The 25,520-nt window shown below is 27.9% G+C and overlaps 2 protein-coding genes across 3 annotated transcripts in view; both read left to right on the forward strand.

Annotated features, from left to right (window-relative positions):
• Window positions 1–25,520, forward strand: part of Eip75B (Ecdysone-induced protein 75B) — a 406,555-nt gene that overhangs the window by 352,171 nt on the left and 28,864 nt on the right. For both annotated transcript variants that reach the window (XM_073986170.1, XM_073986171.1), the window contains exon 4: window positions 3,911–4,055. In XM_073986170.1, the coding sequence (XP_073842271.1) occupies window positions 3,911–4,055 (145 nt within the window). The remainder of the gene's footprint in view (window positions 1–3,910; window positions 4,056–25,520) is intronic.
• On the forward strand, window positions 382–3,728 carry LOC141401678 (uncharacterized). Its single transcript, XM_073982016.1, has one exon. The coding sequence runs from the start codon at window positions 1,482–1,484 to the stop codon at window positions 3,726–3,728; it is 2,247 nt and encodes a 748-aa protein (XP_073838117.1). The 5' UTR covers window positions 382–1,481.

Below are 25,520 nucleotides of genomic sequence, written 5' to 3' on the forward strand. Positions count from 1 at the left end.
TGTTAGTTATATTGAAAACTATCTCAATCTGATGCCTATGTTTTATCATAATTTGAGACATTTTAAAATATTCCAATTTTTTCTAAATTTTTAATTAAAAAATTATAATTTTAATACTTTTAAAATATTTCAAAAATTATTTATTTTGTAAATTTCAAAACATTTTCTGATGCCTTTCATTATTCCCAAAATACCTAGTATTATTGAAAAACAAAAACTATCTCAAACCGATGCCTTAGTTTAGATCAGTTCTTTTTTTCTTGTTGCAATGATTTTGCTGCTGTTGTTCGTCGTTGTTGTTGTAGCCAGTCGTTTGCTTTTTTTTGTTTCCATTTATTTTTGCAAAATGTGAATGTCCTCTGTTAGCCCACAAATTAGAAAAAAATTGCAATGTAGCGCGAGGTTGACGACTGTTCAACTCAGCTGGTTGGCTGACTAGCTGGTAGTCGGTCGTCACATAACCAACCAAACAAATACACATAGAATAGCATAAGAACCCTCAAACCTCTTATCTTACCCTGGAACTAAGCCAATCCCCCCCTTCTTTGTCAAGCAAACCAGCAGCAAGCAACTTGCCACTTCTACAAGGCAGGCAGGCAGCAGCAGCAACAAAAAACTGCATTTGCAAAAAAACCTCATACAACACTATGGGAGCGTATGAGTAACTGAGTGCAAATGCAGTTTGAGATAGTTTTCAAAATGCAACTCAGGAGGCCAACTCACGTGTCCAATGCACACACACAATCTGAATGCTAGTGTAGTCTTATTATGGAGAGAGAGACATTGTTTTGAGTAGTTTCTGTTCGTTCGGTTTTTCGTTGTGCCACTCTCAGTTGAGTGGAACAACGAATGTTGGCCAACCTCACAAAGAGTCGTAAAACTCTACAATCATTCGCTAATTGTGTGTCAAACTTAACGGACGTGTTTACGTGTGATTTTAATATTTCAAACAAAAATAATATTTTTAAAAAAGTCCAAAGAAGCAAAACACAAGAATAACAAAGCAAAAGAAGAAATAAAACGCGTCGTTTGTAATAACAAAGAAAAGAAGAAGAAGATTTTTGCGCTATTTTCCCAAAAAAAAAGAAAAAAACCAACAATAAAGCCAGTTCAAAATAAAAGCAAGAAAATCAAAAATAAAAAAGGCCAATAAGGGACCTTTCACAACGTACGGACGGTGGTAAAGCCTTGCCGCCAAAAAGGCTTTTCAAATAAATGCTCATAAAAACCAAAACACGCTGGCTAATGGAAAGAATTTGAAAGAAAAAAAAATAAATTAAATTTGGCGCCCTGCTTTATTTTTACATAAAGAAAAAGTGGCAACAAAGAAAATGTTCCTTAATAGCAAATTTTAGTAAAAAAAAGAATTATTGTGATTTTTCCCTCAAAAGAAAATCCAAACAAAGTGTCATTTTAACCAAAAAAAAAAGAAAATATTGAAAAATTACAAATATTTTAAAGTTTTTTGAAAAATAAATAAAATGGTGTGTGCTATGCAAGAATTATCCACCTCGGCAGTGGCCATTACAGAACATCATCATCATCACCATCATCATCATTTGCATGCAGCACCGCCACAATTGCAGACAACAGCATACCCGCAGCTTCAACCACAACAACAACAGCAAACACAACAACACCATCCAGCAACACAACAATTGGAGGTGGTGCGGCAACTGGGGAATGGCCAATTTTTGGCAACAACGGCCTCAGGACAGGCTGTTATTGCTGGACCAGTACCCGTACAACAGCAACAACAGACACAGGGTGGACAACAACAAATGACCACAACCATTGTTGTCTTGGCCACGGCAGCCTTGGCCAATAACCAACAAGTTGTCAATGGTGGTGGTCTTCAAACTCAGCAACAATACCAAATTCAAATTCCCACACAACAACAGCAGCAACAAACACAATTGCAGCATACGCAACAGCAGCAGCAACAACAACAAAAATTAACAACGAACAAAAGCCAACAGTTGAAGAAGCAACATGCCAGCCTGGTTAGATTGCTGGAATCGGCGCCCATTACCAAAAAGGTGATGGCGGCTGGGCAACAACAGCAATGTCCGAAAATGACACAAAACACTAGTCCTGTGGTGCAACAACAACAACAGCAACAACCAACCATGTTGCCAATGCAATTTCAGCAACATCAAATTGTCATACCTCAACAACAGCAACAGTTGCCACAACAACAACAACAAATTATTTATGTGGAACAAAAACCTCAACCACAGCAATTACAATTGCAACAACATCAGACATTAGCTCAACAATTGGCACAACCAAAAAGACTGAAACAAACAACAAACTCAACAACCTGCAACACCTCCACCAACACCAACACCACCTCCTCCTCAGTTGTCATTGTTGCAAGTAACAACAGCAACAACACGTACACCACCAGCAGCAGCAACAGCATAGCCAATAGCAACAATAAGACAACAACACCGAGCACAGAGAGTCCACTTCTCAACTCTTTGAAACAACAACAAGTAGTAGTATTACCCGCTCTAAATACCACAACAACAACAACAACTGCAACATCATTGTCATCTACATTCTCATCTGCGGCGCCTTTAAATGCAAAGACAACAAATGTGTATCACAACAACAACAATGCCACAGGTAGTACAATGCAAGAAGCCGCAGCAGCAACAGAAGAACAACAAAAATCTCATGAAGGATCTCCAAAACCCGCTAACCAAGAAAATGAAGCCTCCAAAGAAAATGGTGCTTCCAAAATGCCTGCTGAGTTGGCCAATAGCCAGCAGCAGGTCTATGAACCACAACAATGTCCCTGGAAAAAGATACGTTATGCCAGAGAATTGAAGCAAAAGGAGCAACAGCAACAACAAAAGGAAACCAACAAGGATCATGTGCCACAAACTAATGGCACATGTGAAGAAGACATTAAGAAACGGGTAGAAGTCGAAGAAGAACAGCAACAACAAATATGTGATAAATTAGCCCAAAATGACAAAGACAAATCGAACATCACCACCAACACCTCATCATCAGCATCAGTCTCAGTTCATCATCAGCATCAGCATCATCATAATAGTAGCAACAACAACAAAAACAAAGAATTAAACCTCGCCGAACAAACCCACAAAGAAATTGCCATTTTATTAAAGCAACAACAACAAAACTATCAACAACAATTACAACATCAGCAGCAGCAGCAACAACAACAACAGCAACAAAGACGTGATAGCTCTGACAGTAACTCCTCCATGATCAGCAATACATCCAGTACACATTCCCTTAGTAATGGTTGCACTTGCACCCCCCAACAATTGGCGCAGGCTCGCGGCGGCGGCAGCGGCGACAACAGTTCCAGTGATGATGATGCTCAAATGGATGATTATGCCAGCACCATGATGATGGCTGGTGAGGCTGATCTATGCAATTGTCCGAATTGTTGTGGTATGATGGATACAATGATGGATGCAGGATGTGATGATCCTGAGAAAATGGAAGAAGAACTAACTACCTTGAATTATTTGTGTCAGAAATTTGATGAAAATTTAGAAACTACCGGTAAGCAGCAGCAGCAGCAACAGCAAGGAGCAGCAGCAGCTGCTGCTGGTAGTACAAACACCACCGATATTGAACAACAACAGCAACAAAAAGATGCCATATTTAAAAAGAATGAAGAAACTGCCGAGGCAGAAGAACAAAACGAAAAACAACGAAATGAGAAAGTAATTTTGCAAAAGTAGATTTTAAGTGATAATTAAGGGAATCTCTTTAAAAATTGTAAAAAGTTTTTAATTAATTTGTTGTAAATTTATCTCCCACCTTTTGTCCATATTTTTATAATTTTAAATAATTCTTTGCTCCTTTGCTTCCTTTTAATATTTAAATTATTAATTTTCTTGTTTTCCCTTTCTTCTTTTATTAGGGCTTTTTCCGCCGCTCTATCCAGCAAAAGATCCAGTATCGCCCCTGTACAAAAAATCAACAATGCAGCATATTGCGCATCAACCGCAATCGCTGTCAATATTGCCGCCTGAAAAAGTGCATTGCCGTCGGCATGAGTCGAGATGGTAAGTCCAAGAAAAATACTTTTTTTTAATAATATAAAAAAATGAGGGTTTAATTAATATCTAAAGCAGTCTGTATGGTACAAATAATGACGTTTAAAAGAATTTCGAAATTCCAAACAGAAATGTTGAAACTACAATTTTGAAATTAAGAAGCCACAGAAGGGGATTTTCTTAGGTCGAAGGACGAAATTCTGAACAAAAAATAATAATTTAAAAATCAAATTTACTTTGATTTAAAGAGATAACGGAAATAAACTCTATTGGTTCAAAAGACAAAACTTTCGTAAGGAGAAATAATTAGGTCTTAAACGATCATATTTTTGATCGAAGGACCGAATAAAGCCATACAAGAGGATTTTGTTAAGTCGAAGGACCAACATTTTTAAATAATAATTTAAAAATCAAATTTACTTTGTTTAAAGGGATAACGGAATAAAAATCTCTATTTTTTTCAAAAAACAAAACTTTCATAAGGAGAAATAATTACGCCTTATACGATCATCTTTTTGGTCGAAGGACCAAAATCTATGTAAAATAATGACTAATTTCAATATTTAAAATATCGATGTCAATCTTTCGTAGTCTTAGTTTATAGCCAAAAATCAAAGAAAAGAATGAATTAGGTCTAAAAGTATGAATTTCTAAGACGAAGGACCAAAACTCACAGTGGAGCAGGTGGTCATAATGTAAATTTTTAAAAATTTAAATTCCAAAAAAATATTAGAAAATTATTTCTATTATAAAATGAGAGAACTTGTGGGGAGCAGTGCCAAAATCTTACAAAAATGTTCATTAGTCGAAGAGCCAAATTTTCAAAATTTCTTGAAATATTTTTTTATATAATTTTTTTTCTTTTTATTCCCTTTTACTTTGTCCAAATTAAATGGTAGACTACTCCCCTTAGATCCCCCTTAATGTAAAATGTTAAAAATTGAAATTTCAAAAAATATTAGAAAATTATTTCTTTTATAAAATGAGAGAACTTGCAGTGACAAAATCTCACACAAATGTTCATTAGTCGAAGAGCCAAATTTTCAAAATTTCTTGAGATAAATTTTCTTATATAAATTTAATTTTTTTCTTTTTATTTCCTTTTACTTTGTCCAAATTAAATGATAGGCTAGTCCCCTTAGTTCCTTTATAAGCTCGCGGCTGATCGAATTATTAAAAATATGATTTTTTAAAAATTTCAAAATGTTCGGCCAAGGATCAAAAGTTTATAATATCTTGCAATATAAGGAGGATTTTTCTTATAATTTCATTTAACTTTAACAAAAAAATTTGATAGACGACTCGAGGCTGATCAAAATTTTAGAAATGTGAATTTTTATAATTTTCAAAAGCTTCGTCGAAGGACCAAAATTTTGCAATTTCCCTATTTAGGTTTTCTTAGGAAGATTTTTTTCTTTTTAATTCATTTTACTTTATCTTGCAATATATTTTCTTATAGACATTAAGGAGGACTTTTCTTATTATTTCATTTAACTTTAACAAAAAAAAAAAAAAAATGATAGACGACTCGAGGCTGATCAAAATGTTAGAAATGTGATTTTTTTATAATTTTCAAAAGCTTCGTCGAAGGACCAAAATTTTGCAATTTCCCTATTTAGGTTTTTTTAACAAGATTTTTTTCTTTTTTATTCATTTTACTTCGCCAAAAAGGGAATTACAAAAACATTCCTATGATAGGACAGCAACGTTTAGTAATTATTGAAATACTCGAAGGTCCAATATTTTATACTTACTTGCAACACAATTTTTTGTAGTTATTTTTGCTTTTTATTTAATTTTTCCTGTCTTTAAAAATGTTTTCTAATTCAAAATAAAATATTTGTAATACGTCGAAGCACCAAAAAATGCCTTATTTTTTCCGGAATAGTTTTTGTAGTTTTCTAAATGATATAATTTTTTTTTACATTTTATTGAATGCAATTTCTGTGAAAAAAATTTCAAAATTGTATTTTTTTTTTTAAATTTTGAAATGTCCTAGTTAGAAATGTGAATTTTTATAATTTTCAAAAGCTTCGTCGAAGAACCAAAATTTTGCAATTTCCCCATTTTGGTTTTCTTAATGAAACATTGAAGATTTTTTTCTTTTTAATTCATTTTACTTCGCCAAAACGGAATGACAAAAACATTTATATGCTCGAACAGCAACGTTTGGTAATTATTGAAATACTCGAAGGACCAACATTTTTATTTACTTGCAAAATATTTTTAGTTATTTTTGCTTTTTATTTTATTTTTCCTGTCTTTAAAAATGTTTTCTTAACTCAAATTAAAATATTTGAAATACGTCGAAGGACCAAAAAATGCCTTATTTTTTCCGGAATAGTTTTCGTAGTTTTCTAAATAATATATATTTTTTTACAATTTATTTAATGCAACTTTCTGTGAATAAATTTCAAAATTGTATTTTTTTGAAATTTTGAAATGTCCTAAAACATTTTTTTTTAAATTTTGAAATGTCCTAAAACAAATTTATATAAAAATTAAATTGCTCGAAGGACCAAAATTTTATTTTTTCTCGTTGTTTTTTTTTTTTTTGTTACCTTCAATTTATTTAATGCAACTTTCTGTGAATAAATTGTATTGTATTTTTTTTTAATTTTGAAAATTTATATAAAAATTAAATTGGTCGAAGGACTAAAATTTTATTTTTTTGTTACCTTCAATTTATTTAATGGAAATTTCTGTGAATAAATTTCAAAATTGTTTTTTCTTTAAATTTTGAAATGTCCTAAAACAAATTTATATAAAAATTAAATTGGTCGAAGGACCAAAATTTTATTTTTTCTCGTTGTTTTTGTTACCTTCAATTTATTTAATGCAACTTCTTGAGAATAAATTTCAAAATTGTATTTTTTTCAATTTTGAAATGTCCTAAAACAAATTTATATAAAAATTAAATTTTATTTTTTCTCGTTTTTTTGTTGCCTTCATTTTTTTTAATGCAACTTTCTGTAAATAAATTTCAAAATTGTATTTTTTTCAATTTTGAAATTTCCTAAAACAAATTTATATAAAAATTAAATTGGTCGAAGGACCAAAATTTTATTTTTTCGCGTTTTTTTTTTTGTTACCTTAAATTTATTTAATTTAATTTTCTGTGAATAAATTTCAAAATTTTTTTTTGAAATTTCCTAAAACAAATTTATAATAAAAATTAAATTGGTCGAAGGACCAAAATTTTATTTTTTCTCGTTAATTTTGTTACCTTTAATTTATTTAATGCAACTTTCTGTGAATAAATTTCAAAATTGTATTTTTTTGAAATTTTCAAATGTCCTAAAACAAATGTATATAAAAATTAAATTGGTCGAAGGACCAAAATTTTATTTTTTTCTCGTTTTTTTTTGTTATCTTAAATTATCGGATATATTTAAAAAAATATATATAAAACTTCACATAGTGTAGGACAAAAGACATTTTAATATTTCGATTTTTTTGATTTTCAAATTTTTAATTTTCACTGCTGACTTCAATAATATGGTTTTTGTTTTTGAAATGATTTTTGTTTGAAGTTAGTTGTTGTTTGTTTTTGTTGTTTTTGTTTATATATTTATTTATTTATTTATTTATTTATTTATTTATTTATTTATTTATTTATTTATTTATTTATTTATTTATTTATTTATTTATTTATTTATTTATTTATTTATTTATTTATTTATTTATTTATTTATTTATTTATTTATTTATTTATTTATTTATTTATTTATTTATTTATTTATTTATTTATTTATTTATTTATTTATTTATTTATTTATTTATTTATTTATTTATTTATTTATTTATTTATTTATTTATTTATTTATTTATTTATTTATTTATTTATTTATTTATTTATTTATTTATTTATTTATTTATTTATTTATTTATTTATTTATTTATTTATTTATTTATTTATTTATTTATTTATTTATTTATTTATTTATTTATTTATTTATTTATTTATTTATTTATTTATTTATTTATTTATTTATTTATTTATTTATTTATTTATTTATTTATTTATTTATTTATTTATTTATTTATTTATTTATTTATTTATTTATTTATTTATTTATTTATTTATTTATTTATTTATTTTGAAACTTTCAAAACACTCCTTTGAGGACCAAAATATTTAATTTTCTACAATTTTAATCATTTTCACTTGGCCTTTGGGGTTTGGAACCAAACTTCATAAAGTGTTAATTTAATCAATTTGAGTTAATTCTTTAAATTCATTTAAAGAATTTACCCGGTTTAATTAAAATCGTATAAAAATGCTTAGACAAATTAAAAAAAAAAAAAAACTTAAAAATTTAAAACATTTTAAATTTGTTTACAAGTCCTCAAAATCATATTTCTTTTCAAATTGTTTAAATTCATTTTGTTGTCTCAAGTGCATTGACCTATTGTTGCTTACAAATTTAAAGCTTTTTCTCTTTTTATTTCCTTTATTATTTATTTTTGATTTTTTTTTTTGACTCGAAGGACCAAATTTTCATAAAAAAATTTTTAAATATTTCGATTTTTTGATTTTAAAATATTTATATTTTATAAAATTAAAAAAGTAATTTTTTATTTCGCTTTAAATAATCTAATTTTCAATATTCGTTAAATTGATAGTTTCGAAGGACCATTTTGTTTAATTTGATCGATTTAACATATCGATTTAAACAAGAGATGAACACAGAGAGGGTAATACTGTATGTTCGTATGTGGCGAGATTTATTTTAAATTAGGCCTTTATTTGGAATGCACGACTGATTTAAACACATTTAAAGGTTATTTTTCCTTATTCTGATTCATATTTTCCCAAATTGTGGGTATTCTTGAAATTCTCTTCTACTCAAACTTTTGGTAAAAATCGGGATTGGCTATAATGGCCAAACAATTTTCTTGTTTAAATAAATTCCAATCATATCTCTTTTAATACAGGTTTCTATTTCTCAGAATTTTTTTTTTACTCGAAGGACCAACATTTAGAATCAATGCTTCTTTGCTTCTATTTTAAACAAATTCCCAGTTTTTTCTATTTATTTAATTTTATTTACTCAATTATTTTGATTTTGCTAAATTTTAATATTTACTTGAAGGATCAAATTCTAGAATCTTTGCTTAAATTTTCAAAAAATTTCATGATTTTTTCCCATTTATTTAATTTTCTTTTGTTCAAATTAGTGATTTTGTAAGATTTTAATTTTTACTCGAAGAACCAAATTTTTTAAAACCAATATATGGTTCCATTTTTTGTGACATTTGTAGACGTTTTTTTCTTTTTATTTCATTTTACTTCAATATTTTGCAATAATTTACAAATTACCTAATTTTTTCTCAGAATCTCGCCATTTTAGCACCTCTATTTTTGACATTCTAAAGTCCAACAAAATTCGCCAACTTTTCAAATTCGTTATAATTCAATTTACCGGGAATTGTTTGTTTGTTCGCTGTGTGTGCTGGAGTAGTTCAATAACCCCGCGCCTGCTACATTTTTAATTTGTTTGTTTATGTTTTTTACAGCGTTTTAAGCTTCCTCGTTTTTTTATTGTTATTATTCTTGGCTGGTTGGTTTTGCATATGGCAAGAAATTCGGCCAAACAAATACCAGGTTTTTTTTGTGTGTGTTTTATTATTTACCTTTGGATGACAAACAATCAAGTTCATTCACCTGAAGCTTGTGCTGGTGCTGCTGCTTCTTTTTCTTCTTGGGCTTCTTGCCTAAGAACTTGAACAATGAGTGTGATTCAACGAAGCGTCAGAGTCATGGCTTGAGTCTCGTTTCTCGAGTATTGTTTTATTTTCGGGAAATTGGAGTGCAAAATCCCCCCCCAACACACTTGCCAAAAAGGAGGCGATAATGGCCACACGCTTATTTATTTAGTTCAAGTTTGTGGGGTTTTGCAATTTATTTTTGTTTCTGGGTCTGCTCTGCCGACCGCCCGCCATAATTGTTTAAGCAAATTCTTTATTGTTATGAGCCATTTAAACAACAACAAAAAAATGGTTTTTGTGTCATCACAACAATACTGAGGTTCTGTTCATATAACAAAAAAAAAGAAACACAACAATCACCCGCACAAAATAAACAATTGTTTTTGTTAAACGACCCTGGTGTGCTTGTTTGGTTGGCTGATATGGTGCCTGCCGTCCGTCCGCCCGTCCGTCGTCTCACGTCAAGCAGCAGCAGAATATTATGAAATGGTGCTAAAAGTTGAATGAACGCACTTAACCCAAATTTTTGCAGGCACTTTACTCTTTGCCAGGCAGACTACAACCAATACCAATGCAAATTGTTTTTACAGTAATTATGTGTAGTGAGGAGATAAGGAACAAGGGGAGTAGAGAAGTAGAGTATGGGGAATTGGGCCTTCAAAATTATTGTTCGATTGTTTTGTTTACATTAACTTCTCAAAAATCTCAAAAGATTTTCCAAAAAACATATTTTTTCATAAATAAAATTATGCATAACAACAATATTACTTAATCACTAACACACACACACATACTCGGTTATGTTGTTGGACTACGTGCTGTCTAAACAGGAAATGACCATAAATTTGTAAGACGAAAAAACAACCAACCCAACATTCCCAAAAGAAAGCACTCCTCTTCCCCATCGTCCATTGTGGATGTGGTGGCCATACCAAGGAAAAGAGCCCCAAGAGAGTGTTAAACTTAATAATGAGGGAAATAGTATGGTGGCTAAAGAGAGCCTCTTCATTTCTGGATTGCCTAATAGTTATAACTTCCCTACCATCCCCCCACCACAAAATCATGCCCCCTTCCCCAACAACAGTTTTGCGTACGTAACTCGTAACAACATTTGTACGACACACACAGTCATCGTCAAACTACTATATAACACGAGCCGACAATGATGATAAGTTCATTGACTTTTTCATGTGGCTGTGCGGAGGGGCTACGTGCGTTATATTGTGGTGTGCGTTGAGTATTTGTTGTTTACTCTGTGAATCTGTGCTCTGCCTTGGTTGCCTGCCTCTGTTGGCATCAAAGAAATGAAAAATGAAAGTAATTTATACTCTCTTTCTATCTATCTCTCCTTCTCACTGTTAGTGTATGTGTTGTGTGTCATTTGTATTCAATGCAGAGGCCTCCATATTTTGTGGCTTTCCTCTCTCTCTCCACACACTCACTCCCCCAAAAAACTAACAGTTTATTTCTCAGTTGTTGTTGTTGTTTTGGGGCTGGCTGTATGATATTGTTGTTATTGCGGTTGTTTGTTGCTGCTGTTGCTGTTTGTTTTATATAAAACTGGCCATGTGCTTATTTCTTTTATTATCTTTCAAGGAAACTTAAAATAAAACATTATTTTATACTACAACAACACTGGGGATGTGGAATTTGTTATTGTTGTTGCTGTTGCCTTAATTTTTCATTGGTGATGGGGTTTGTTGCTGGTTCAAAAAAAAAATAATAATAAAACAAAAAAATAATAAAACAAAAAAATAATGAATACAAGGTCTTGATGAAAAATATAATGAATTAAAACAAAAAATAAATACCGTAATGAAACATACCAGTCATCGAAAATAATTTATATTTGAAGGTAAAAATAGGCTATCAAGTTAATGAAACAAATTGCAGGGAGTAAGGGGGAAAGTTGGGGGAATTTCAATAAAAAATATTTATCTTAAGGATCTAGGGGAGAAATATGGACGTTAGAAATTTAAATATTAAGGATATATGAATATAGATATGAAAGGGAAAATAACTCGAACTCCTACAAGAAAATATAAATTTTTTCCGGCAACACATTGGGTGCCTTTGTGAATAGAAAAATAATCAAAATTTAGCAAAGTTAGATAAAAATTTCCAAAGCTAAAATAAAATAAAAAATAACATAATAAAATAAAATATGAAAGTTACGCCCTTTGACGTATTTTTTAATCAAATATATAATTTTATCCAGCCCCACATTGGGATCCATTTTAGTAAATACATTTTTTAAATATTTTTTTAACTAAAAAAACACAAGGACTAGAAAATGCCTTTATTTATCAAATAAACAATCACATACAAAATATTTTTATAGGAAAAAGGCAGACCTATACGAATTTGTTTAAAATAATTTTACCAGCCCCTAGTTGGGCGCCATTTTAAACAAAATAACAAAATTTTTTTTTTTTTGAAGAAAATGATTCAATTTCTTTAATATTTTTGAAACAGCCGACTGGAATTTTATATATTCCATAAATATACATTTAGTGGAGCCCCACATTGGGCGCCATTTTAATTTTAAAGTCAATAATAGACCAAAAAATACGGTCCAAGCAAAAATACAAAATATTTTTATAGGAAAAAGGCAGACCTATACAAATTTCTTTAAAATAATTTTACCCAGCCCCTAGTTGGGCGCCATTTTAAACAAAATAACAAATTTCTTTTATTTTTTTGGTAGAAAGGGATTCAATTTCTTTAATAGTTTTGAAACAGCCGACTAGAATTATATTTATTCCATAAATATACATTTAGTGGAGCCCCACATTGGGCGCCATTTTAATTTTAAAGTCAATAATAGACCAAAAAAATAAGGTCCAAGCAAAAATAAAAAAAATATTTTTATAGGAAAAAGGCAGACCTATACATATTTGTTTAAAATAATTTTACCCAGCCCCTAGTTGGGCGCCATTTTTAAACAAAATAACAAATTTCTTTTATTTTTTGGTAGAAAGCGATTCAATTTCTTTAATATTTTTGAAACAGCCGTCTAGAATTTTATATATTCCATAAATATACATTTAGTGGAGCCCCACATTGGGCGCCATTTTAATTTTAAAGTCAATAATAGACCAAAAAATACGGTCCAAGCCAAAATACATATACAAGACAATACAAGACAATGGTCTGCACTACTTTTTATTAAACCTTTGAACTTTTTTTTCCATAAAATATATCCCATATCCATACTCAGTTCGGCGCCATTTTAATAAAATAAAAATATCCTTTATATTTTTTTTAACAAAAAGGATTCAATTTCTTTAGGTAATCAAACAATAGGCAGCATCTTTAAATTTTTTTATAAAACTTATCTCTTTCGAACCCCATGTTGGGCGCCATTTTATTAAAATTTATATTTTCCTATGTTTTTCAAATAGATTTGATTTATTTTGAATTAATTTTATTGAAATTAAATATTTCAAAATTGAACTCTTAGGAAAATAGGTACCCTTGGCAAACATTTAAACAGTTAAGGCCCCATGTTGGTCGCCATTCGAACTAAAAATTCGCTAATAGACCAACAAATTTCCAATCAAAGTAAAAATATGTTTTTGGGAAAATAAAAACATATGAGTAATTTTTCATAAAACAAAAAGATCTTCAACCCCATATTGGGCGCCATTTTTTTTATAAAATTATTCTATTCTGATGTTTTTTAATGGATTTTATTTTTATACAATGAATTTAAATGGAATAAAATTAGAGGGAGCTCCTTGATAAAATATAAAAATTTTAAGTTCCACGTTGGGCGCCATTTTTATTTATAACTACAAAATAGTCCAAAAACGCCGAACAATCAATGCAAACATATTTTTTTGGGGTATTGGAAGCACCTGAGAAATTTAATTTAAAATTGAATTTTTTCCAATCCCATGTTGGGCGCCATTTTTAATAAAAATTATTTTTTCTTATGTTTTTCAAATTAGTTAAATTTTTATAAAATTATTTTAAATGAAATTAAATATTATTATTAAAACAAGCTTTAATACAAACATATTTTTGTTGGGTACTGAGATATTCAATTTTTCCCAATCCCATGTTGGGCGCCATTTTTTATAATTTTTTTTCTTATGTTTTTCAAATTAGTTAAATTTTTATAAAATTAATTTAAATGAGCTTAAATATTATTATTAAAAACAAATTTTTAATAAAATAGGTCTTTTTGTTAAAATAAAAAAAATTTTGTTCCACGTTGGGCGCCATTTTTTAATTCGAAAATATACCAAAAATCTGTACCATTGAATCCAAATATTTTTTTTTAGGTTGGGCGCCATTTGTAATGCAAAAATAATGGGTATCCTTTACAAAACTAAAAAAATATGGGTACCACGTTGGGCGCCATTTTAACAAAAATTCATATTTTTCTACTTTTATTATTATGAAAGTATTGATTAATTTTTCCAAATTATTTTTAAATTACCCCATGTCTGAAATTTTATCTATTGCAAAAAAAAAAAAAAAAAAAAAATAAATAGGCCTTGTCCTTGTTCCAAAAAAAATTGCAATCTTGGCAAAATTTTCTTTATCGCTTGATTTATTTTTATTTTATTGTTATTTTTTTTTTCTCCTTCTCAAATATCTATTGGCCTAAATTTGTATGTTTTTCTCATTAAATATAAATATTTTTTTTTTCTCTTTGAAAACAAAAAATTCCTTGAAATGTTTAATAAATTATTATCTACTGCTCATTTTGCCATGTTTGACCTAAATAAACACGAACAAAATTTTATATTTAGAAATGTTTACTAATTTTTTTTGTATTAAACAACAAAAACAACAACCTAAAAAACACAACACACTGATAAAAACACTATTATTTCCTAACCAAAACTCTGGTGGTGGACTACAACGACTTTCACTTTCTTTTTGAAAAGATTGCACAAAAAAACAACACAAAAACTACTTTCTTTTTCATTTCGTTCGTTGTTGGCCATGGATTTGTTGTGAGCCAAGTTAAAAAAACAGTTACAGTTACAACAACAAGAAATCATAGTAAATTTTATTGTAACAAAAAAAAACAGAAACAACGAATCATGATGATGTTGTTGATGAACAGACCAAATGAAAACGAAACTGAAATATATTTTATTTTTTTTTGTGTGTGAGTGTGTGTGAGCTTTCTTTCTTTTTTTGAGTTTTGTTGTTGTAACTCAATGCGTTGTATTCCAAACCAATAGCCAAGACTAAAAGACATAGTGCTGCTGCTGGCCCCCAGGTTTTCGGCCAGACCCTATGCCTTTCTTCTTTCTCCTAGCTCCCCTCTCCACCCCCTCCCCTAAAACGAAACTCTTATAAAATTTCTTTGTGTATGGGTATTTGTGGCCTAAAAGCGTTTCACTTTTATACGAGGGGGAGGAGATGAATCGTTCCATTTGCTTTGCATGGCAATAGTGTAGGGGGGATGGTTGTATAAATATATGCATGTTTATCTCTCTGTGTGTATAAAAAAATGTTCAAGAGCTCTGAAGTTCATTGACCGCGCTATGTCTGACGTTCGTTTCAAAAACTGAAACTAGGTCACAATCAGCAAATACACTAACAACAATAACACAGCGTACGGACGGACGTACGTACGTTGTACATACATTAAAAGTATGTGTGTTTGTTGGTGTTGCTGTTATTGTTGCAGTCAAATTGTCGGACTGACTGACTGACAGTCATACATTTGGTGGCAGCAACGAAAAAGATATTTTTGTATAAATAAACAAAAGAGGAGAGAGTATGACAAGCTGAGAGCAGTTATACAGAGAGAGAGTAGTGTTGTAAAAGTATTTGCCAGATATTTTGAATATAAATGACGGGGGCCTAGTGGGGTGGGGGAAGATTATTCATCAGTCGCCGTGTTAAATGAGACAAATTATGAGTAATTTATGGTTTTACTTGATGTTGTTTTTGTTGTTGATATTATAAAATCAAGGTGTAAAACAAGCTGCATAATTTGTTTATATTTTTTTTTCGAAAGACAAATAAAATGCATTTTCAAGTTCTTCTGGAAATTTCGAAAGATAAGAAAAATTGACACAAATTAAATTACAAAAAATTAAATAAATTAAAATTAACTAATAAAAAAATTAATATAAAAAATAAGTTACGAAAACTAAGTAAATTGAAAAAAAAATAAAATTAAAAATTTTAAAATTAAATTAAAAAATATTAAAAATATTAAATTACACAAATTAATAATTTAGTCAAGCTTAAAATTGAATTACGAAAAAATTAAACTAAATTAAAAAATAATTATAATAAAATTAAAAAATATTCTAAAACTTGAATTAAATTAAAAACTTCAAAAAAAAAATAGGAAAAATATTTTATCGTATTTAATTAAAAATATTCAAATTAAACTGTAAAAATTTATTAAAAAATAAATAAAATTAAATTACGAAAAAATTAAGCTAAATTAAAAAATTAATTATAATAAAATTAAAATAAAATAAAATTTTTATAAAATTAAAAATTTCAAAAATAAAATTTTTATAAGATTAAAAATTTCAAAAAAAAATTTAACTAAATTAAAAAAATAATTATAATAAAATTAAAAAATATGTAAAAATTTTAATTAAATTGAAAATTTCAAAAAAATGGGAAAAATATTTTTTCGTATTAAATTAAAAATATTTAAATTGAACTTTTAAAATTTATTTAAAAATAAATAAAATTAAATTACGAAAAAATTAAACTAAATTAAAAAATTAATTTTAATAAAATAAAAAAAAATTAAAATTTGTATTAAATTAAAATTTTAAAGAAAAAATTAAACTAAATAAAAAATTAATTATAATAAAATTAAAAAAAAATTAAAATTTGTATAAAATTAAAAATTTCACAAAAAAATTAAACTAAATTAAAAAAAAATAATTAAAATAAAATTAAAAAATATTTTAAAATTTGAATTAAATTAAAAAAAAAAATAGGAAAATATTTTATCGTATCAAATAAAAAATATTCAAATTAATTCATTTAAATTAAACTTTAAAAATTGATTAAAAATTAATAAAATTAAATTAGGAAAAAATTAAACTAAATTAAAAAATTAATTATAATAAAATTAAAAAATATTTTAAAATTTGAATTAAATTAAAAATTAAAAAAAATTGAACTAAATTAAAAGAATAATTATATAAAATAAAAAAAAATATTTTAAAATTTGAATTAAATTAAAAATTTCAAAAAAATAGGAAAAAGATTTTATCGTTTTAAATTAAAAATATTTAAATTGAACTTTTAAAATTTATTAAAAAATAAATAAAATTAAATTACACATTTTAATAATTTAGCTAGCCAGGCTTAAAATAAAATTACAAAAAATTCAATTAAAAAATTATTTATAATTAAATTAAAAATATTAAAAATTGTTTTTTGCTTTTCAAAATAGTCAGGCCTAATCCCATATTCGTTGTTTCAATATTTTAGAATTGTTTTTAATTGAAATTAAATTAAAAATTTCAATAAATAAAAAAATACGATAAAATATTTTTTCTATGAATTTTCAAAAATTGGTACGTGGCAAAGACACTTTATCAGCTACACGTTTCTAAAACTGCAAAACTCTTAAAAATTAATTTAAATTAAATTCAAAAATAAACCAAATTAATTTATATGAAATTCAAAAATAAACAATTAATTACAAAAAATATAACTAATTACAATAAATAATTAAATTAAAAAAAATAAATTTTAAAAGTTTAAAAATATTTAAAAATTTATAAAATAAAAACTAAATTACGAAAAATAACTTAATTTAAAAAATTAAATTTTTAAGATTTAAAAATTTATATATATTTGCAAATTTTAAAAAATGTATTAAAAATAAATAATAATAATTTTGTCAAATTTAGAATTAAAATACGAAAATTAAATTAAAAAATTAATTACAAATTAATAAAAAATATTAAAAATTTTTTAATTGAAATTAAACTAAAAATTTCCATAAATAGAAAAAAATAAAATACGATAAAATATTTTTTCTATGAATTTTAAAATATTTCAAAACTTGACACTTGTCAATTTTTAAAATTTTTAAATTGAAATTAAACTAAAAATTTCCATAAATAGAACCAAATCCGTTCTACAGTTATCGTGCGCTCTTGCCAGACAGACGGAAGGACATGGCTTAGTCGACTTCAAATTGTCTGAAACTGATTTCGTTTTAAAACAGAGAACAATTTTGAAATTATAACAGTCACATTATTGTTAAAATGTGGCAACGCCAAATTTAATTTAAGTTCATTTGTAACATGTGTAGCTATCACAACTCGCGGTGTCAATAAAAAAACAACTATTTGAAAACATTTCCAATTTTTTTATTAAAAATTATTTTTTTAATTTTTCCCATTATTTTATAATAAAAATCAATTTTATATTAAAAAATACAATTAATATAAAATTGTATAATAATTTTTAATTTATTGTTTAATATTTTATTTCCCATTTTTATTTTATTTCTTGTTATTGTAATTAATACACTATTTATTAATCGATTTATTTAATGTTCCCACAATGTTTTTCTGATGCCACTTGCTATTATGAATCAATATTTTTCTATTAATTTTAAAAAATTTTCAAAACTTGGCACACTTTATCAGCAATTGTGCCATGAGTTAGTCCAACTTCTTCCAAAAAATACAAAATTCTTGAAACAAATTAATTAAAATTAAAATAAAAAATATTAAATTTTTTTAAATTAATTTGAAATTGAATAAATAGAAACAAAATTACAATAAAATATTTGTTCCTAAGAATTGAAAAATTTTAAAAAATTTACACATGACGAATTGTTGAACACTTTATCAGCCATTGTGCCCCTCCCCAGAATACAAAATTCTCAACATTCCAATATCAATTCGTTTACCTCATTTAAATTACAAAATTATGTTTTGAAAAAATTATTCAAAATTCCAGACATTTCAGAAAATTATTTTTAACCCCTCCACAATTTATTTAATTTTTTTTTTTTCTATTTTGCAAAATATTTTCTAATTTCTCTCTTGATAACATGTCTAGAAAAATAATAAAACAAAAATTCGAATAGAAAATCCTTGTATTTAGGGTCACACGTACATTGTACTTGTCGCTATGCCTTTCATTTTTATTAAAAAAAAGCGTTTTTACACAAATAGCAACAAAAAACTATTATTGCATTTTGAACATCGAACCATACATAGTGCACAGCAGCAGCCAGCAATGGCAACCCAAATATCTACACACAAATACTCTTCAAATAAATTTCAATTTACACACATTCACACACACACACAGCTAGCTCTATGAAAACTATGTATGTATGTTTGTGCGCCTCACATAAAAAGTAAAGTGCTATTGTCGAGCAACAACAAAAGCAACAACAACAACGACTACGACGACGAGTTATTTGAACTTTATTCAGGTCAATTACAAATATATTACGTACATTTTCAAAACTGCTGCTGTTAGATGGCAGGCCAGCCAAGCGGGCAGGCAGGCAGGCTAATGTTGCCTCTCATTTGCTATCTATCTGAATACTCTAAGACCCAGGCGGCAGCAGCCGCAGCTAGCCAGCCAGCCATTAACGTTTCTCTAGTAGTAATATCAATGATTGTATAATAAATACATTGGACGTCCAACAACAAAAATAATGAATATGGAGGCTACGCATTAATAGCAAGCGGCCTGGCCTCTACAACAAAACACACACACAGAAAAACGCCTGACATTTTTTTTTGTAACAAACAACATGTTATAGGCTTTTTGTGTACGCGTCGTTACCCTTCTCGTCGTTGTCATTCCCCACCAAAAAACATCTTTAATGAGAGCAATTTGACATACAAACGTCAGCCAGGCAGCCAGTCATTCAGTCAGTTAGCCGACCTGCAGTCACCATCACCATTAGAAATAAACAAAAAGTCTCTCAATTTATTGAATGAAAACATTTTTTTTCTAAACTAAATTCTTTCGAATAATTTTGTTCTAGAACAAAAAATAAATAAAATTCAGTGGGGTGCAAGGTAGAGAGAGGGTGGTAGATGTTAGAATTTATTTGAATGAAATATTCGTGTTAGAAATAATATAAGAATTACTTGGGAACCTATAGATTTTATAGCATTTTTTAAGAATCTCAGAACACTTTGCAAAATAATTATTTTATCCAATTTTTTGATATAAAATTCATTTTTCTTTTATTTTTTGTAATTTTTTTGAGGTTATGTCAAAATCCCAAACTATGCACACTTGAACGGTACTAGGTTTTTCTGCAACCTTAATTATGTGGTGTTAATTCCCTATTGCCAGATTTTTGATATCAATTCGTTTTTTCTTAATTTTAAGATATTTTTCGATTTTTTTGAGGTTATGTCAAAATCTCAAACTCTGCACACTCGAACGGGACTAGGTTTTTCTGGAAGCTTATTTATGTGGTTTCAATTTCCTATTAACAGATTTTTCAGATCAATTCGTTTTTCTTAAATTTTAATATTTTTGTTAGATTTTTGAGGTTGATGTCAAAATCCAAAGTTTGCACACTTGAACGGGATAAGATTTTTCTGAAAGCATTGGCCAAGGGTAGTAAACTACCACTAACCGTTTTTCCAGATCAATTCGTTTTTCCTTAATTTTAACATATTTGTTTAATTTTTGAGGTTATGTCAAAATCTCAAACTCTGCACACTTACACGGGACCAGATTATTCTAAAAGCCTAAGCAACTGGTATCAATTTCCTATTAACAGATCTTTTAGATCAATTCGTGTTTTCTTAATTTTAATATTTTTCGATTTTTTGAGGTTATGTCAAAATCTCAAACTCTGCACACTTGAACGGGACTAGGTTTTTCTGGAAGCTTAATTATGTGGTATCAATTTCATATTAACAGATTTCCTAGATCAATTCGTTTTTCCTTAATTTTAATATTTTTTCCAATTTTTTGAGGTTATGTCAAAAACTCAAACTTTGCACACTTGAAGGGGACTAAGTTTTTCTAAAAGCATAAACAACTGGTATCAATTTCATATTAACAGATTTTCTAGATCAATTCGATTTTCCTTAATTTCAATTGTTTGTTTTTAAATTTTTGAGGTTATATCAAATTTCAAACTTTGCACACTTGAACGGAATAAGATTTTTCTGCAAGCTCTAGCCAAGGGTAGTAAACTACCGCTAACCGTTTTTCAAGATCAATTTGCTTTTCCTTAATTTTAACATAATTTTTAATTTTTGAGGTTATGTCAAAATCTCAAACTTTGCACACTTGAACGGAACTAGGTTTTTCTGGAAGCTTAATTATGTGGTATCAATTTCCTATTAAGAGATTTTTCAGATCAATTCGGTTCTCTTTAATTTTAATATTTTTGTTAGATTTTTTGAGGTTATGTCAAAATCTTAAACTTTGCACACTTGAACGGAATTAGGTTTTTCTGGAAGCTTAATTATGTGGTATCAATTACCTATTAACAGATTTTTCAGATCAATTCGTTTTTCTTTAATTTTAGTAATTTTGTTAGATTTTTTGAGGTTATGTCAAAATCTCAAACTTTGCACACTTAAAGGAAACTAGGTTTTTCTTAAAGCTTTATTATATGGTATTATATGCCAATTGTCCGATATTTGATATCAATTAGTTTTTCCTTAATTTTAACATATTTTTATTAATTTTTGAGGTTATGTAAAAGTGTAAGCCTGTGCACACTTGAACGGGATTGAGTTTTTCTGGAAGCTTAATTAAGTGGCATTAATTTCGTGTTACCGGATTTTGATATCAATTCCTTGTTTCTAAATTTTAATATTTTTTTCGATTTTTTTTTTGAGGTTATGTCAAAATTTCAAACTCTGCACACTTGAGCGGCACTAAGTTTTTCTAAAAGCCTAAGCAAGTGGTATGAGTTTCCTATTAACAGATGTCCCATATCAATTCGTTTTTGCTTATTATTGATATATTTTGCAAATTTTTGAGGTTATGTCAAAATCCAAAACTTTGCACACTTAAACTGGACTTGAATTTTCTGAAAGCTTGCGGCAAGTGTAGTAAACTACCGTTAACAGTTTCTCCAGATCAATTCGTTTTTTCTCGATATTAACATATTTTGGAATTTTTTGAGGTTATGTAAAATACAAATCTCTGCACACTTGAATGGAACACAATTTTCCTTAATGCTTGAGCTAAGAATAGTATAATTACAACAACAGTTTCTTCAGATCAATTCATTTGCCTTTATTTTTGGCACTTAAAATGTTCAACTTTTATTCTGAAATGTTTCAGTTAACACAAAATCAACTCGTTTGTGCTTCCTCAAATTTCTTCGTATTAACTTTCTCAAATTGCTATTTTTCTTCCTCATTGAGTCAAATTTTTTTTAAATTGTCATTAAATTATTTTTTTAATTTATTTAAAAGTTTTCCCCTCCCCCATTACAAAATAAACCTGAAACTTTCTTTCGGTTCACTTACCATCGTCCAAAGACGTCTTTATATTATGACGATAACATTTTCAGCTTGTTTTCGTTTTATTTATTTGTGCAAAAAATAAAAAACAAAAACTCTGATTACATAAATTGTTAGTACTCTCTGTGGCGGTGGCGGTTTGTGCGCCATGAAATAATAATGAAAACAAGACGTTTTTAAAGGCCTTTGCCTGGTGAAATTTTTGCTGTTCCAAAACGAAAATAACCAAACCAAGATAAACAAACAGGCTTGTCCAAAAAAAAGTAACAAAAAATATTAAACACCTCTTGTCAGGTATTAACGTAATAACAAGTTTATTTTTGTGTGGTAGTTTGGTTTGCTGCTGGCGCTCGCTCGGTTCACTGTTGTATTATAAAACAGTTGACTGTTGTTGGCAAATTTGTTGTTGTTCGTGCTGTTGTTTGTGAATGCTTTACTATGTTAAGTGAACCTTCAAAAAGTTCATTTACCTTTTGGCTTGGAAAATGATAGCCAAGTTAAAAGTCTGGCAAAACAACAACAGCAATCCGAACCAACGTAAAAGAAAGACCAGCCAGCTAGCACAGCTCTTTCTCTGCATCCATTCCCAATGAGTTCTCTTGGTTTTGAGTGATTTTTGTTATATCTCTACGCTCAAATGCTCACTATTGAGTGTGTCGAAAACACTTTCATTTTTCAATGCCTCCCAAAACTAGTTTTCTTGCCCCAGCTGCTCCAAACAAACATGTGTTTTATGTGGTGAGCATAAAAAAACAACACCAACTCTCTACCATAACCTACACAACAGTTTTTATATACGCAGAGAGAGTCTCCACAATGTAAATCTCCCATAGCTCTTGCATTTATCTCTCATTGGTGGAGACTAACCTATCACGTTGCATTGCTCTAGAAATTGTTGTTGTTGTTGTTTGTTTTTTGTTAGGATTGAAATGTGCATTGAAAAAGTTCAACGACTTTTAGAAAATTTCTCGAAGGTTTCAAGTGCTTACACATACAACCAAACACACACATCGAGATGGGGTCTCTTCTCCCCACCCTGCCTACCACCCCCTCTTTTACGAGACATGCATCCAACGATTGCATAAAATGTAAGCAAACGAACAAATACGAGACTTGGCAAATTTGGCGCTTAATCAACATCGTTTGCCTTCGTGAAACTTCGTATGCAGCTGAGACAATGCATTGTGGCAGCCACCAGCCACCACCAGCAACAGCAGCCCAATCACTACTACTGTGAATGACGTGCACATAGCCAAGCAATTTTTTTCTGCAACCGCCGTCACAACGACTTGAAAACTGTGCTGAATGCCGTTCATTGCTCTTTTTTGCAAATGAGTGTCGTTCGTTTAGATCGGGCGCACACACACAGGGACACACACAAATGTAGTTTATCTTTAGCCTCGTTTTGTTGTTGAGGACCCAAAACGCCGTGGGTGGGGAAGGAGGGTGCAACATGCCACACACAACAGCACACTTATCAACATCCAACCAACCATTTTCGTGGAAACGCCAGGCAACGGGGACAACGGTAATGGCTACATTAACGTCCCTGTAAATTTCTGTTGAGAGATAGTTGTGGACGACGACAACGACTGCCAAACTGCAGTGCAAATGTGTGTGCGCGCCTGCCTTTGTCGCAAGAGTGCAAAGACTTGTATGTGGGTCATGCACGGTCACTCAACTTGCAATTTTCAAGTGAACACACTCACGGTCTGGCGGCATGACTAACAGACTGACTGACAGCCTCAATGACTGTCTCACCATCCAACAACCATCGTCAGTTTGACGAATTGAATTGCAATCTGTTCGGGGGTTTGTTTTGCATGCAAGAGAGCAGAGTTGGTATGTGTGCAGAGTCTCTTCTCACTGCAGCTCTTTGGATGCTTGGCAAATGCATTTTGCATTATGCATGGTTTATGGGTGCGCGTGTGTGTGTGTTTGTGTGTGTGTGCTTTGAGGGGGCTCTGTGAATGTAATAAGATTTTACCTTGGATTATGTTGGAACGCGAATTTGAAAATATTTTTTTTATTTATTTTTGTTGTTTTTTGATTATTTGAACAAAAAAAAGGAGTTGTTGGGAGCAGGTTAAGGAGAGTTGGGGGTTTTTGAAAATAAAAATTAAAAATAAGTAAATTTAAGTAAATAGGATAACGGAAATAAAAATGAATATAAAGAATTTTAGAAATATTAAATAGAAATATAAAACAATTTAAATAAATAACATAAAAAATGTTCAATAAAAATACACAAAATAAATACAAATATGGAAATAAAAAAATAAAAATAAATGTAAAAAATAAAAATAAATAATATCAAATGCAAATATACATTATATAAAATTAATAATAATTAAAACTAAAATTTTAAAATGAAAATAAATTTAAAAAATAAAAATTAATAATATCAAATAAAAATATACATTATATAAAATTAATAATAATTAAAACAAAAATTTTAAAATAAAAATATAATATAATAAATATAAAAATAATGTAATAAATATACTATTTAATAGATATGTATATACTGAATTTTACAAGGAAAAATATATTTTTTATATTAAATAAATAATTTTCATAAATAAATAAAAATATACAAAATAAATACAAATATGGAAATAAAAAAAAAAAAAAAAATAAAATTTTAAAATAAAAAACTTAAAAATTATTAAATAAAAATAGACCTTACATAATAATAATAATAATAATAATAATAATAATAATAATAATAATAATAATAATAATAATAATAATAATAATAATAATAATAATAATAATAATAATAATAATAATAATAATAATAATAATAATAATAATAATAATAATAATAATAATAATAATAATAATAATAATAATAATAATAATAATAATAATAATAATTAAAAGTAATTAAAATTAAATTTAATTTAATTTAAATTATTTTTAAAATTAAAATATAAATATACAAAATAAACAAAATTTCAAACTAAATTTATAAATGAAAATGAGAACAATATTGAATTTTACAAGAAAAAAATACTCTGCTAATTAAAAAATATTAAATAAATAATCTAAAAAATATATAAAATTAATAAAATAAAAAAACTAATTATAAAATAATTAAAATATAATACTATAAGTATAAAAAAATAAAGATTTTATATTATTTAAAATAATATAAAACAAAAATTAAATATATAAATAACTATGCACTTTTTAAAATAAAATAAATAATAATAAAATAAAACCTAAATATAAAACTAACTAATTATTAAATTAAAATAAAAATAAAATAATAATAATAGAATAATAAAATTAAAAATAAAAAATATTAAATTAAATTATT

This window comes from Musca autumnalis, unplaced genomic scaffold, assembly GCF_047663935.1.
Source record: "Musca autumnalis isolate F117 unplaced genomic scaffold, ASM4766393v1 scaffold_4, whole genome shotgun sequence".
Lineage (NCBI taxonomy): Eukaryota > Metazoa > Arthropoda > Insecta > Diptera > Muscidae > Musca > Musca autumnalis.

Excerpts from the sequence above, each read along its gene's own strand:
- LOC141401678 (XM_073982016.1), top strand. The coding sequence starts at position 1,482 with ATGGTGTGTGCTATGCAAGAATTATCCACCTCGGCAGTGGCCATTACA.